Genomic DNA, 15,211 nt, shown 5'->3' with positions numbered 1-15,211 from the left:
ACGATTCTTTCTTGGCTGTAAAGTAGGTAAGTTAATCATTTTGACCTACACCTATAAATATGTGCGTGATCAGATTAAATTTCGTGTAGGTACTATACCTACGACTGTTGGGAGAATTGTCACATCCACCAATTTCATATTTTTTCTATTCTCCCTTTACATTGCGTTTCGATGCTAGCAACAAAGATACTGGGAATACTGACACATCCACTAATTTCATAAAGTTCTGGTATTCTCCCTTTACAATGATTGTATAGGATTTATGGTAGGTGCTACCAGAAATACCAGAATAGAAGATTGAGAATCTGGCGCATCAGTACACCCTGTAGACCTGTACTCAGGAAAGTCCTTCCTGTAATCCTATAGTCAACACTTGACACTGACTTTTCCCATCCAATCTTCCCCCCTATACCTACGACTGTTGGGAGAATTGTCACATCCACCAATTTCATATTTTTTCTATTCTCCCTTTACAATGCGTTTCGATGCTAGCAACAAAGATACTGGGAATACTGACACATCCACTAATTTCATAAAGTTCTAGTATTCTCCCTTTACAATGATTGTATAGGGTTTATGGTAGGTGCTACCAGAAATACCAGAATAGAAGATTGGGAATCTGGCGCATCAGGACACCCTGTAGACCTGTACTCAGGAAAGTCCTTCCTGTAATCCTATAGTCAACACTTGACACTGACTTTTCCCATCCAATCTCCCCCCTCCCAGTTAGAGATAGACTACCAGAACTACCACTGCTCACTGTAATTATAATTTATCTACTCTTAAATGTTACACTCCATTATGAATAATTATAGTTCAATACTGTGAAAAATATTTGATTTAATGTTAATCTCTGAAACTAGAACTAATAATCATCTCTAAGTTTTCCCATCGATTTTCCCACGAAAATGTACAAATCAGGTTACTTTTTCATTGCACAAAAATGAAATGTCATTTCACAGAGATATCTGCATAGAGTCTTCTCTAGAATAAAGAGATACCTAGGTACCTACTGTTTTGTTGTAAATTAGGAAGAATCACAAATCACAATAGCTTCTTTATAATCTTCTCCTAATTCCCACAGTACTGATTTCGTCTTGGTTCCCAGATTTCTTGATCCATATTGTTTGTGTCGATAAGTTCTCAATAGTGGATCAAGTAATGATTGAGCAGAATGACAATCTACAGTTAATCTCGAGTCTATATACTCTATATATATGACCCTTTATACTTTCTGGTGGGTTTGTTTTTCCTATTTAGAAAGTTTAGACGAGCAGCATCAAGAAGATCTGCAAATGAATATTGAAGAAACAGCCAGCCTAATGGCCGATAGAGGGTTGTGGAGACGAATTGTGATGGAGGCCAAAGCCCAGACAGGGCTGTAGCGCCAGATGATGATGATTATAGAAGGTTTGGGCTCATATCACCCCTTCCTAGGTAATTCTTGCCCACCCTACCATTTAACCTGGAACCTTTTCCAGTTAGGCAGTTTTCACTGCTAAATGTCCATAAAATACCTATGTCCAGCTAAAAGATAAAGTCCAGATAAAATACCTCACTCGGAAGCCAAACACGATCCGATGCTCTGAGCGTGAGACGCCGGCAATAGAGAAGCAGCCCTTCAACGTATCTTCTGGTAAAGCAGCTTTGAGGATTAACATATTGTGCGGGATGAAATTAGGTTTATTCCATAGCAAAAACTAGGATAACTAGGATTATTCTAATTTCTATAATAGGTAAGTAGAATTTACGTATAGGTAGCTCTTCACCGATCTCTATAAACCAGTAGTGTGGTCTAGCAAAATGATAATTTCTTCCTTGTCATGAACCTCCCAACTTGATCTATCGATAGGTTCCTCGCTCTAATGGTTTCTGTCGTATTAATCAACACACATTTCATCAGGCTGTTCTAGAAGATAATAACTGGCTCTAACAGGTAATTTGTAAAACAAACATTGGGCAAAAAGAGCTTTTAGTTTTTATTGAATCAATTATGAAAATAACTAGGTGCACACCACGTCAAGGCCTGTAGGCTACGAGTAATTACTGGGAATTCGATTTGGTACCCTGAAAATTATATCAACGATGCGATAACTTGATCTGGTTTTTGAGCTATTCATTCGTAAGGACTAGTCAAGAGCCCAATGTCTAATGTTCCATATGAGAGATACCACAAAATGAAAGTCGTAAATAAATAATATTAGTATCTATAACTAAATATTGGGAATTTGAATCTCTTAACTGGTAATGGAAGAAATTATTGTACCATTTTTCGACTTTTATCATAATATTATCCAAGAAAGAAATTTATTTCAAGCGTTGATTGTTCTTTCCAAATCTATTTGCTCAGAACGCTCCATGTGTTTTTTCAGTCGTTTGTTTTCTGTAACATATTTACTGATGAGGTTATTCAATTCAGTTTCTTCGATAAATCCATATTTTCTTTCGTAATAATTTTCTGAAAGTGGTAGTGTGACTTTGCATATATCTTTAATTCCGACAATAGTGTACAAGTTCTTGAACTCCTTCTCGATTTCTTTCACTTGTTCATTCAGTTTGCTTTTCATTTGTTCAATTTCCCCGTTCACTTTGTTTGGGTTTTTATCAACATTAGGAAATATGTTGATAGCTTCGCCTAAGCATCTGAGTAACAAATCACCTTGCTTGTAGTGCTCTGTTAATAAAAAGAGTGATTTAAAATAAGATTTACTTTTGACCTGTTGTTTAAAAAATAATTCAGTATTCGACGTTATCTGAGGAAGGGGTACTTGTTTTACTTTAGAAATTTTGTCGAATAAATTATCATATCGGGATTCGTTTGGTTCACCAAATTGAATTAAACATGGAGTTTTCTTATACTTTGTTTCTGGACCGATCACTATTTTTGGTGGCTCCCAAAAAGAATCTTCAATTTCTTCTGAGGATTTCCCCTCTTCGACAGTTTTTTCCAATATCTTCATTTGATCTTTAAATTGTTTGTGAACTTTTTGTTCACTGTACTTTCCAATCAAACGTTCATGATCACTCACATGTTGGTCTGATTTGCTCAACAGACTTGCCGTGTCCGCTGATGCTGTATCAACATCTTGTTTAGGAATAAAAGTTGAACTATAATGAAAATCGAACAGGATTTGTAGTTCTTTCATTTTCATCATTAGAACTTTGCGCAAGGCTTGATCCATTTCTTCAAGATTCGCTTTCGCATCGAAGATTTCCTCATCTGTTTCAAATTTCTTGTCATTTTCAATTACTTTAATTGTTTTTTCAATGACCGCCTGAAATGTAACAAGCAGGGTCCGTCCCTCCGGGAATTTTTCAGTCCGTATTGATTAGAGAAAATCAGTACCTATGTACCTACCTAATTTGTTTAATATGTAATACTTTAACGTTCCATCCATCACAAATACCTATTCAGGTACCTACTTCAAAATAACCATTAAAAAATGGCTATGATATATATTTAACTAGTAAATTCGTAAGGCATGGCCGTTCATGTCACTCATCCATTTAGTGGTCTTGCTCGGCGTGGCTTAACAAGACGATCCGGAAAATAGCCTATAACCTTCACGGGAGAGCAAGCAATAAGTTCACAAAGTTTCATAGCAATCGGATGAGCGGTTTGGCCAGGCATAGAGTTCGAACAAACAAACAAACACAAACAAACAAATATTCATTTTTATATAATTAGATGTAAAAGTCAGTAGTGTAAGACATTGCTGAGTTGATTGAAAACTCAATTGTCTCCTAATCTTCAATCCTCTACCACTAATTGAAACAATACACACATTCCAAAGTGTTTTACCTGTCTTATTTCATCAATATCTACCATCTCATCTCTGTACTTTTTCAAATCATTTCGTATGTACGGAGGCAAAAGATTTTCCATGGCCATTTTCGTTTTATCTTGAGCCTGTTTCATACAAAGGACATATTTGGTGTAATAGTCTTCGTTCACATTGTCCACGGTATCAAAATTTTCCTCGGCGTTGTTCATTTTGTCTAATATTTCTACGCTCCTATTTAGGTAAGAATTTCCACGTTCTAATTTTGAATCCACCAACTTTTAGGTATGAGTTTTGAAATTGAAAAAGCCATTTTCGTTTTATCTTGAGCTTGTTTCATACAAAGGACATATTTGGTGTAATAGTCTTCGTTCACATTGTCCACGGTATCAAAATTTTCCTCGGCGATGTTCATTTTGTCCAATATTTCTACGCTCCTATTTAGGTAAGAATTTCCACGTTCTAATTTTGAATCCACCAACTTTTAGGTATGAGTTTTGAAATTGAAAATTTGAGGTTCCAGCTCAAACGTTTTTTTATATTTTTTTTTATGGCTATTTTTTGCTACTCTATCCTAGGCATTTGTACTTTCTTTATCCTAATATAATAAGGAAAGTACGGGTAATACAATTCGATCAAATTTCCATTGGTCCGTTTTTTGTGCCAAAACACGTTAAGAGGTCCCTAGATCCTAAATCTAAAGCTTTTTGGCATTTTTCAGCTGTACTGACTATAAACGGTTCTACAAGAAAACCTCCAAATTCCAAAATTCTACAAGAAAACCTCCAAATTCAGGAAAGTATAAATCTCCAAAATTCTACAAGAAAATCTCCAAATTCAGGAAAGTATAAGTCTCCAAAATTCTACAAGAAAATCTCCAAATTCAAGAAAGTATGAATCTCCAAAATTCTAGAAGAAGACCTCCAAATTCAAGAAAGTATGAATCTCCAAAATGCTACAAGAAAACCTCCAAATTCAACAAAGTATGAATCTCCAAAATTCTACAGGAAAATCTCCAAACTCAAGATAGTATGAAGCTCCGAAATTCTACAAGAAAATCTTCTAATTCAAGAAGTTCAGGTTCACAAAATTCCAGGAGGTATTTAAGAGATATCCTCAAAATTTCAGAAGGTAGGTATTTAAAAGAAATCTACAAAATTCAGAAGGTATGAAGATTCAAAAATTAAAAGAAATCCTCAAAATTGCAAACACGAAGATTAGCTTCAAATGAGCCCTCGAAGTCCAAACGAGAAAATACAAGAAGAAACTGCAGGAAATAAAACAAAATTCAATCAATCTGGTTTTCATTTCTGTGTTCCATACCTAGATAGGATACCCACCACGATAGTAGGGACTAGCGAGAATTCTATCCAATCCATACCTGTAAAAACGACTCCAAGTTTTAGCAAGTCTAACAGTCACTCGTATTTTAGTATCTTCAATACTGTATCTCTTCTTGTTCACTTTATACTCAGGTTCTTATTGCTTTGAGTGTACTTGAGTTTTGCGGCAAAAGCGTCCGTTGATGTAAAATGAAAGCTACATCAGGGAAACCAATGCATTGTTCTGAGCTGAGAATACATTCCACCAAAAGCATAAGAAAATTTCTTCCCTCGACACACATATAAGTACCAGGTCTTGTAAAATAACACTGGACTACAGAAGCTTGTTGGAATCTAGAACACTAAACTTATTAAATAAAACTAAGCAAAACAAAGAAGATTATATCGATTATGCAAATCTGCAAACCCATAATTAATCCTTTTGCAAAAGTCAAATCGAACAATATCGATTATAACTGCTGACCTAAAAGCGTTCAGAAGCAACATAAAGCAAGAGTTTATTGTTGCTGCTGTTGCATTCAAAATTAAAACTTCTATAACAAATCCGAAACGACTTTCACCTTGTAGCCTTTAGGTTCAAATTGAACATTGAAAACAAACATGAGGGTACCCAACTATTCATACTTAATTCCTACCTTAACTTAGAGCTGAACCGTCAAAATCATTTAACTTTGGCAGTCCTGATAAAATTTGGTTTATGATAGGTACCTAAAAAATTTATAAGATTTTAATCGAACCCTATAATTATTGTAATAAAAATGAAATTTCTAATTAATTTAAAGTAGATAGTCATCCTAAAAAATTTATAAGATTTTAATCGAACCCTATAATTATTGTAATAAAAATGAAATTTCTAATTAATTTAAAGTAGATAGTCATGCCCCGGTACCAATCTGCCTGCATAACTTATTCCTGAGGAAGCTACAGTGCAATCTTCTTTGGGAGATAGGTATTTGATATTTGAATATTGCCGCCAGCTCTTCTGATTTTCAAGTTCCAAAATCGTTCTGGTCCTGCCTTGAGATATCTGCCGTTTGTTGTGCCATTAAGATTTCAAATAAGAGTGCTTTCTGTTTTAGAGCCAATGAATCAGCCTTCTATACATACTTATACATATTTAGGTATGTAGATTAATAGCTCCTGTGTCCTTGTTTTCACCGAGGATAATATGAAATTTTGATCGGTTTTAATTTATTTAAAGTCATATCATAACGAAAAGGGGAAAGATACGAAAGTCTCCTATTTGTTAATTAGGTACATCCTTCTGAAATTAATTATATCACACGAAATTAGATAATCGAACAGAATAGACATCAATACTAGAATAGAGAAGAGACAATAAAATTGTTACCTATCCAATCTGAGGAACCCCCAAATTTATAAGGGTAGGAAATATTACGTTGATAGTGTAAAATCCTAAAATCTAACGGGTTTTTAGGCAGATAGGTCTACTGAATCTTGACCACGTTACTGAATCACTTAATCTATGTATGTCCCAAATATTTTTATTATTTTTTTTTATTTATTTTTTCAGTTAGCTACCTCCGTAAAAAAAAAGAAAAAGCCAATGAATCAGCCTTCTATACATTTACATATTTAGGTATGTAGATTAATAGCTCCCGTGTCCTAGTTTTCACCGAGGATAATCAGTTTTAATTCTATGAAATTCATATCACAACGAAAAGGGAAAACACACAAAACTATAATTTTGAAATAATTTTTAAAGAAATTTTAATGGAACGGAAAGAAATTCTTAATAGAATGGTCAGGAATGCCAATGACGGCGATTTTAATTTTAATTAAATTTAAGCACCTACTCTTTATTACTCTTTACTTTCCTTTTATATTTCATTTTTTTTCTACTGTATTTGATTGTTGTTTGTGTTTGTTTAGTTTTAGTGTATTTTTTTTCAAATGTCATTTTTGTATAAAGGGTTAGTCCCGTAAATAAATAAATTAGAACGGTTTAGACAATTTGTCCTATCCAATCTGGGGAACCTCCGACTACATAAGGGTAGGAAATAATATATTACGTAATCTAAAATCCGTTTGTTTAGTTCTCTACGAAATATTGACCACGTTACGTCCACAGGTGGCTTAATCTATGTATGTCCCAAATATTTGGCTAATGGAGAGACTCATTCACGAGAAACTTTTCCAGTTAGCTACCTCCGTAAAAAAAAGGAACTGGTTTGACAGCGGGCTCAATGTGCTTTGATAAGATAAGTCATTCAATCTACACTGAAATTTACACTAAATTTCATTGATTAATGGAAGGTTCCACTAGCAAAATTTAATTCATTCAGTAAATCAGTACCTGTAGCTTCCCACATAATTAATTATCAAGTCAGGCATTATTTTATTGACCACTCAGTTTTGAGCATTTTTTGATTCAATTTGAAACTAGTTTGTAAATATTACCTAGTTATACAAATTCGGAACATCCATTCATAATTGGAGCAATTCAAGCAATAAACCTTTCTTTACCAAAAAAGTCTTTACCAAACCAAAGTGACTAGGTACCTATGTATGTATTTGAAAAATAAGATCATTCGAAACAAACACTGATCTCTGATATATTGGAATGTAGAAATCCTCTTGTTAAGGAATCCTTAAAGACAGGATACAGGATACGTATGTCATCTTTGATGTGTCCTCTAGAAAGTCACTCTAAATATCTGATACTTCCTTCTGTTACTGTCTTTTATAATTATGTACCTACTTGGATCTAACCTGGTAAATAGTAATCAGGATCCAAGTATGATTATTACTTTATCAAATCATGTCAGGACCATTTCGTTATACCTATAGGTCAATGTTATAAATTTACTATCTAATATCATTCCAAAATCAGAAAATTACTTTAATTTAACTGTTTTATAACGAAAGATTTAGTTCAGGAAGATCACTGATAGCGGAAATCTCTTGAGAGGATTATGTCTATTATGATAACGTAAAACATAATGAATTAAAAAAAAAAAAGCAACTGGTTTGACACTTGGCTCAATGGGCTTTGATAAGATAAGTCATTCAATCTACGCTAAAATTTACATTAAATTTCATTGATTAATGGAAGGTTCCACTAGCGAATTTTAATACATATTTTTAATTCATTCAGTATAGCTTCCCACATAATTAATTATCAAGTCAGTCATTATTTTATTGACCACTCAGTTTTGAGCATTTTTCATTCAATTTGAAACTATGTAGTTTGTAAGTATTAGTTATAATCGGAGCATCCATGAATCCATTTATAATTGGAGCAATCAAAGTAACACTTCCTTTGACAAAAATTTGGCGATCAATATGAGAGATCAAGAAAAGAATACAATTAAACAACACAGGATGATAATTGATAAACTTATAAAACCAGAGGTTGGGTGGAAGAGCTAATTTAGGAGAATCCTGGGATGCAAGAAGAAATAAAGAGAACAGCACCAAATTGAATACATAAAGATATAAAATGCTATGAACATGCAATCTGACAATCAACATCATATTGTCACCTAAGAAAAGTAGTCCTATAGCTATAGCAGGACTCTTAGAAATTGTGGAGATGAGACGTTAAAGGGGTAATTCCAACTCAAATTGATTTGTCAACCAAGGTGACTATTTGAAAAAATAAGATCATTCGAAACAAACACTGATCTCTGATATTCGAATGTAGAAATCCTCTTGTTAAAGGAATCCTTAAAGACATCAGGATACAGGATACGTATGTCATCTTTGATGTGTCCTCTAGAAAGTCACTCTAAATATCTGATACTTCCTTCTGTTAGTGTCTTTTATAATTATGTACCTACTTGGATCTAACCTGGTAATAAGTAATCAGGATCCAAGTATGATTATTACTTTATCAAATCACGTCAGGACCATTTCGTTATACCTATAGGTCAATGTTATAAATTTACCATCTAATATCATTCCAAAATCAGAAAATCACTTTAGTTTAACTGTTTTATAACGAAAGATTTAGTTCAGGAAGATCACTGATAGCGGAAATCTCTTGAGAGGATTATGTCTATTATGATAACGTGACTTCTCCTCCCTAATTTTCCTAATTTCACTTCAGCTTTTACAGGGAAATCTCAATGTACCTATAGGTAACGTAAAATGTTTAATGGCTCCTTATTTTTTGGTGGGTTATACTAAAGGAGTTTTCTTTTGAAAGGATTTCTATGATAACGTGACTTCTCCTCCCTAATTTTCCTAATTTCACTTCAGCTTTTACAGGGAATGTACCTATAGGTAACGTAAAATGTTTAATGGCTCCTTATTTTTTGGTGGGTTATACTAAAGGAGTTTTCTTTTGAAAGGATTTCTCAGTTCACCAACCAGTATAGCACCGAATACAGGTTCAGACACTGTTTGCCTGGTATGTACTAAAATAACTTCATCACTATTTTGAATTTATGACGTAGGTGCATTAGGTACTAAAAGCATTAAAAATAGCACAATGTAGGTATAACACGCTTAGACCTACAAAGCAAGCAAATCGGTAAGTGCCTACTTAAAATTTATCTAATTGTCAATTACATTTACGTCCTTTATTTCAGCTGAGCGCAGTCAATAGTGGACTTTGTAGATTTATTTCGAATTTTTCTTTTCTATTATCTTTTCCCATTTGTGATATTTATGTCGTTTTATCATTAGTGAGTCGTTCGGTTGTTATATTTAGGAGAATGTCAAGGCGCGTTGGAGTTTTGATATATTTTTCGCTAACTACTTACTGATTGTTAACGGTTGCTCCAATACCAACAAGTATAGCACCAAATACAGGTTCAGACACTGTTTGCCTGGTATCTACTAAAATAACTTCATCACTATTTTGAATTTATGACGTAGGTGCATTAGGTACTGAAAGTGTTAAAAATAGCACACTGTAGGTACACTAACACGCTTAGACCTACAAAGCAAGCAAATAGGTAAGTGCCTACTTAAAATTTATCTAGTTGTCAATTACATTTACGTCCTTTATTTCAGCTGAGCGCAGTCAATAGTGGACTTTGTAGATTTATTTCCAATTTTTCTTTTCTATTATCTTTTCCAGTTGTGATATTTATGTTGTTTTATCATTAGTGAGTCGTTCAGTTGTTATATTTAGGAGAATGTCAAGGCGCGTTGGAGTTTTGATATATTTTTCGCTAACTACTTACTGATTGTTAACGGTTGCTCCAAGTGAAGCTGTCAATAAAACAATTACCATTATTGTAAATTATTTAATTTGCAAATATTTAACCCGCCAAGAGTATCTATGCTGCTGTTCTTCATCATCTGCATATTATTTTCTCATTATTTCTTTTTGCTAAACAAAGACCCTATTAAATTTACTAATGTAATAATGCCGAACATCAAAAGCAATTTATTAAATCCACCATCATGAACTCTACTTAGGTACAGGTTTTGTCTCCTGAAATTTCCCAGGACCCAAATCGGATAAAAATTCTTTTTTTCAATTCTCTGTTTGTTAACCGTACCTATGCAAAAATATGAATACATTGCTCCTCAACAAATCAACGGGTTAACTGGTAAGCTCAGTGCTGAACGAGCACACGTCAAGTTTTCAGATTTACTACCTGGTGAACTAAAACAAATATTTATGTAATTATTTTCTCCCTCTGAACAGAACTGATTAACACCTTCGCTCTCAAGGATGCAATAAGAGGTGTTGCCAAAACGCAAGCCTGGAAAGAGGTTAATTAGAAATTGCCGCCACCTGAACTTTAAGTCCAAGCCTCTTGAAATTGTATCACTTGTGTTTTATCTCTTCAAATTGCAATTGAAACATGCAATGGCCAGGCATTAGCTCGGTAAATCAATCTTGATATTCAGTGTTCGGTAGTAAGTTGTTCACTAGGAGAGTATCAATAAATATGTTGAGATAACTGTCAAGGGCAGGATCAAGTTTTCCACGTGTGTTCCTTGCTAGATCAGCAAAAGAAGTGGAAGAAATAAGCAAGGTTGTGTTTGCTAAGAAAAGTGCCAGAAATCATCCACAAAATGTCAAGAAATATCAGTTTTCAGCCATTTTTAGATTAATATAAGACTTGTTTTTTGTGCTTTTTCTGTCCCCAAAATGAGTCTGAGCCTGATACAAGCTCATCAAGTCATCATTGACACACCATAATTCTACAAGGTGTAGGAAGTGTTAATATCCCTGGGCTTCAAGACATTTGGTACATTACTTCCTACTCGAAAATGAGAAGTCAATATCTCTGAGTACATAGATTTAAATATTCCAAACATAAATAAAAGTACTCATAAAATGGAGAGAAAAAATAGTCATTTGGTATCAATGTCTGTCAATAATGGGGCACCAGAAGTAAGTTAATAGTTACCTCACCTGTCACATGGCAAGAGCATAAATAAAGTGTCATCTAAGACTCACTTGTTTATGTCGGAGCTGGCTATCATGTTTGCATTTCTGATCCAAATGTATGTTTTCTAGATCTAGCTTATTTAAATTACTAATTTGTTGCGACTTGGAGAGAAATACATGATCAAAACATGATTCTATAGTGTCAATTGAACATAGGATACACAGAGGGTGTACCTACGGACATAAAAGTTTACACAGAAAAGGACATTAGAGTCTACAGTCTACACAGAGCTCTCAATTTATTCAGTGACGATCTGACGAGCCACTAGGAGAGAAAGGCAAAGATCTAGAATCCGGGAAAACAGGTATTGGGGGAAAAGTTGCTACTGCAAGTTGTCATAACTGAGAGTCAAAGTGCCTGCAGCTCTAATTTCCGTTTGCGTCTTGTGTGCCAAAAGACCAGCGAATAATTTATCTCTTATAATAAAAGAAGCTATCCCTATGATTCAACACAAAGATGATGAAAAAGAAACAGATTGCAAGAAATATTTATGAAACTTTCAATATGTATTTTGAGTAGGTACACAGAACGCTATAATGACGTTTGTCTTGCAGGGGAGATGTGTCTGTGGAAAATACCTTTACCACCATCTTTACAAAACTATGAATTGGTGGAACTCATACATTAGCCCTTACTCTACAAAATAGTGATGGACATAGAAAATAAATCGAGAAAATTATTGTAGAAACTTTTAGTATCTTTACAGATGCGGAAAGGTACCTATGTACTTCATAAGGAAATCACTTTTCCAACGGTAAATATTATAAATTATAAGAATTCCATTTTATTTTCTAGCACTGGAATGAAAAACCTTTACAAAACTATGAATTGGTGGAACTCATACATTATAGCCCTTACTCTACAAAATACTGATAGACATAGAAAATAAATCGAGAAAATTATTGTAGAAACTTTCAGTGTCTTGAGAGATGCGGAAAGGTACCTAATGTACTTCATAAGGAAATCACTTTTCCAACGGTAAATATTATAAATTATAAGAATTCCATTTTATTTTCTAGCACTGGAATGAAAAATACGCAAAAAGATCCTTTGTGTTTTGCAAGAACAGTCATTATTTTAAGATTGGTAGGGTAGTGTCTGCGCAAATTAGCACGAGTCCATAAAATGCATAGATAATCTTTATTCTCCCATGTGAGGCTTGCCACCTCAGGATATGTTCAGTAGATTACGAGCATTACAAACGCAAGAACAATATTCTTGACTTTTGATTGATGCGTCCACCTTTCCCATAGTTTTCTCTCTAATGATAGAGCTCAGCTGTAGGTAGATGCATAACAGTTTCCGCGTTTTTCAACATTTTCAAATGTCAAATCAGCAGCACTCACTTTAGAATACCTTTCACTTGGACACATGAGTCACATGACACATGATTTAGCCACCACTGACGTTCCATAAGTTGTCTGCTAAAGGTACCTACCTATCAACCTATTGTTAACCTCGAAAAACACAATACAAGGTACTCAATACATCAATACTCCAAGTACACAGGGAGTATAATACCCATACGATATTTACATGCCTCATAAAAATGTCCCATTTGATGTTGGTAACCATTTTTTATGCAAAAATAAAAATCAATTTCACGACTAGAGTTATGTATTGTCCGTAGTTTATGTACATATAAGAGATCTTTCCTCGTGTTTACATAATAGGCAATACCTCTCCTCCATGGTTTATCTTATGGAGCAATAGCGAAATGGTCAATAGAGATATTTTACATGCGACCATTCATGGGTACATCACTTATCAATATTCAAATACGTATACGAGAAGAATAGAACATGGTTTGTTGAAGAAAAAGTTTGATGTTTTGTTAGGACTCCAAAATGAAAAATCGTGAGAAAAGCTCAAATTTAAATGGATAATGTTTTCAAAATATAGTACATTAAGTAGATATTATTCTGAAAGTTTCTAGCTCTCCATTGCCCTTAACATTGGGCCACTTTTCTAGATTCAGGTGATTGCCTCTTTCTTCTATTGATTAGGTATTTTATATGTATATATATTTTTTCCTCCAGATTTGCCTTTACAGAAGAAATTACAAACCTACTAGAGGAATTAAGACTTATCCTCTCTGATTTGGAAAAGCTCCATATTCACGTGAGTATTTTATGACAATAGGAGAAAGCTCTCAAGAAAGTCTTTTCAGATACTGACGTCTCATGTATGTAGGTACCTAGATTTTTGTTAGCACGAAGTAAAGAAATAAATGTCTCTAAAACTTTGTGACCTATGAAATCATTATCATTAATGGTGGATTTCACCAACACAAACAATATGGTTCGTCAGACTAATCGACCGTTAGTGATTATGCGCCATTTTTTCAAAATTCTGTTTCACCATTCATATTCTCCTATTAATTAAGGCAACGAGAGAAATCCTTTTGATTTCTGCAGTTGGTATTTCTGTAATATTATAAACGGTGTTCTGATTGGTTGAAATTTATTTTTACAAGCGCGGTTCTTTTTAAAACAAGTACTTTGATTTGAATTTTCTTTTGTACTCATTATTTAAAATATAGGGTTTCTGGTTCTCGTGATAATATATTAGAATTTGGTCCACCGTGGTTTTGGTACCAGAAACTATCATGGAAGATATTTTCTGGTATTTTATGAGGATAATTATTATAAATTATTAGGATATTCATTGAATGATGAAGTGAAAGAGACAAGTACATGGTTTTGCTTGTAAGCGAACCATGTAACACAATGTTTCGTACTTTTTATTACTTTTTTCACGAAACATCAGTACTTTCATATGAAAGCTCTAAAATGCATGCATATCTATTCCATCTACACATCTGTATGAGGCTTATTAAATTTCCTTTTTGGAATTTATTCATTTTGGTTTTATTTTGTATTTATCATGACGCCCCTTAGCAACAAGAAATTATTTTATTTTGCCCTTTTTACTTTAATCATCTTGACCTAGAGATCGAAGAAAAACCAAAGAACATGACAGAAACTAACACCATTTCTAATAGGTCATCTGAAGATTCTGAAGTAGCAACCTAAACCGTAAATATCCTGGGAATTCTTCCAGCTGTAGCTCTATCTCAGCAACGAAGATCATGGAACGCACCCATACACCGAGGAGATCTCAAAGCAGAATCGGAGAAGCACAAAATCACAAATTAATCTTGCCGACAAACGACGATCAAATTTATGTGTGGCTAAGGCACTACTAGAAGATCTAAAGTTGCTCTATGAACCCGTGGGTATCCTATTCATTCCGTTTCGTCTTACATCTCATTGAAATGGGTTTTATTTGCAATTAGCGCTGTTTCAATATCATCGAACCGACTTGGCAAAACCCAGGACTGGTTACAGGCGAGGCGGTATGATCAAAACAGTGGAAATCTTCTGATTTTTAAATCAAATCATCTTTGACTTTATTAGATTCTGAAGAGCTTCCTGCTAGCAGGATCTACAAAGTGAGTGACCTCAGTCTTTTGACGCTCAAATTTTTCCTTTAGATATCGTCCTATTGGTTTAGTCCTACCAATGAAATACGTAGGTTTCAAATGATTAACTTTGACAAAATATCTCCATACCTATTCTCAGCCCCTTTGGAAAATCTCCAAGGAAAGTCAATTCTTTACCTGAACATCTCCAACCCCATACCTTCTCTAAGCCCCTTCATAAAAACCTCCAAGGAAAGTGCCTGCTCCAAAACACATCATGTA

At 34.1% G+C, this 15,211-nt stretch overlaps 1 protein-coding gene across 1 annotated transcript; it reads right to left on the bottom strand.

The window, feature by feature from the left end:
• Window positions 1–2,268: 2,268 nt before the first annotated feature.
• On the bottom strand, window positions 2,269–4,329 carry LOC103511934. Its single transcript, XM_008476714.2, has 3 exons — window positions 4,286–4,329; window positions 3,803–4,088; window positions 2,269–3,275 (listed from the first exon to the last, which is right to left on the bottom strand). Exons 2-3 carry the CDS (start codon window positions 3,992–3,994, stop codon window positions 2,313–2,315), a joined length of 1,155 nt encoding a protein of 384 aa, XP_008474936.1. The 5' UTR covers window positions 3,995–4,088; window positions 4,286–4,329; the 3' UTR covers window positions 2,269–2,312.
• Between the last annotated feature and the right edge of the window lie 10,882 nt (window positions 4,330–15,211).

The sequence above is a fragment of the Diaphorina citri genome, unplaced genomic scaffold, assembly GCF_000475195.1.
Source record: "Diaphorina citri unplaced genomic scaffold, Diaci psyllid genome assembly version 1.1 scaffold2, whole genome shotgun sequence".
Lineage (NCBI taxonomy): Eukaryota > Metazoa > Arthropoda > Insecta > Hemiptera > Psyllidae > Diaphorina > Diaphorina citri.
The sequence above is the reverse complement of the archived record's forward strand: the minus strand, read 5'-3'. Positions and strand labels throughout refer to the sequence as shown.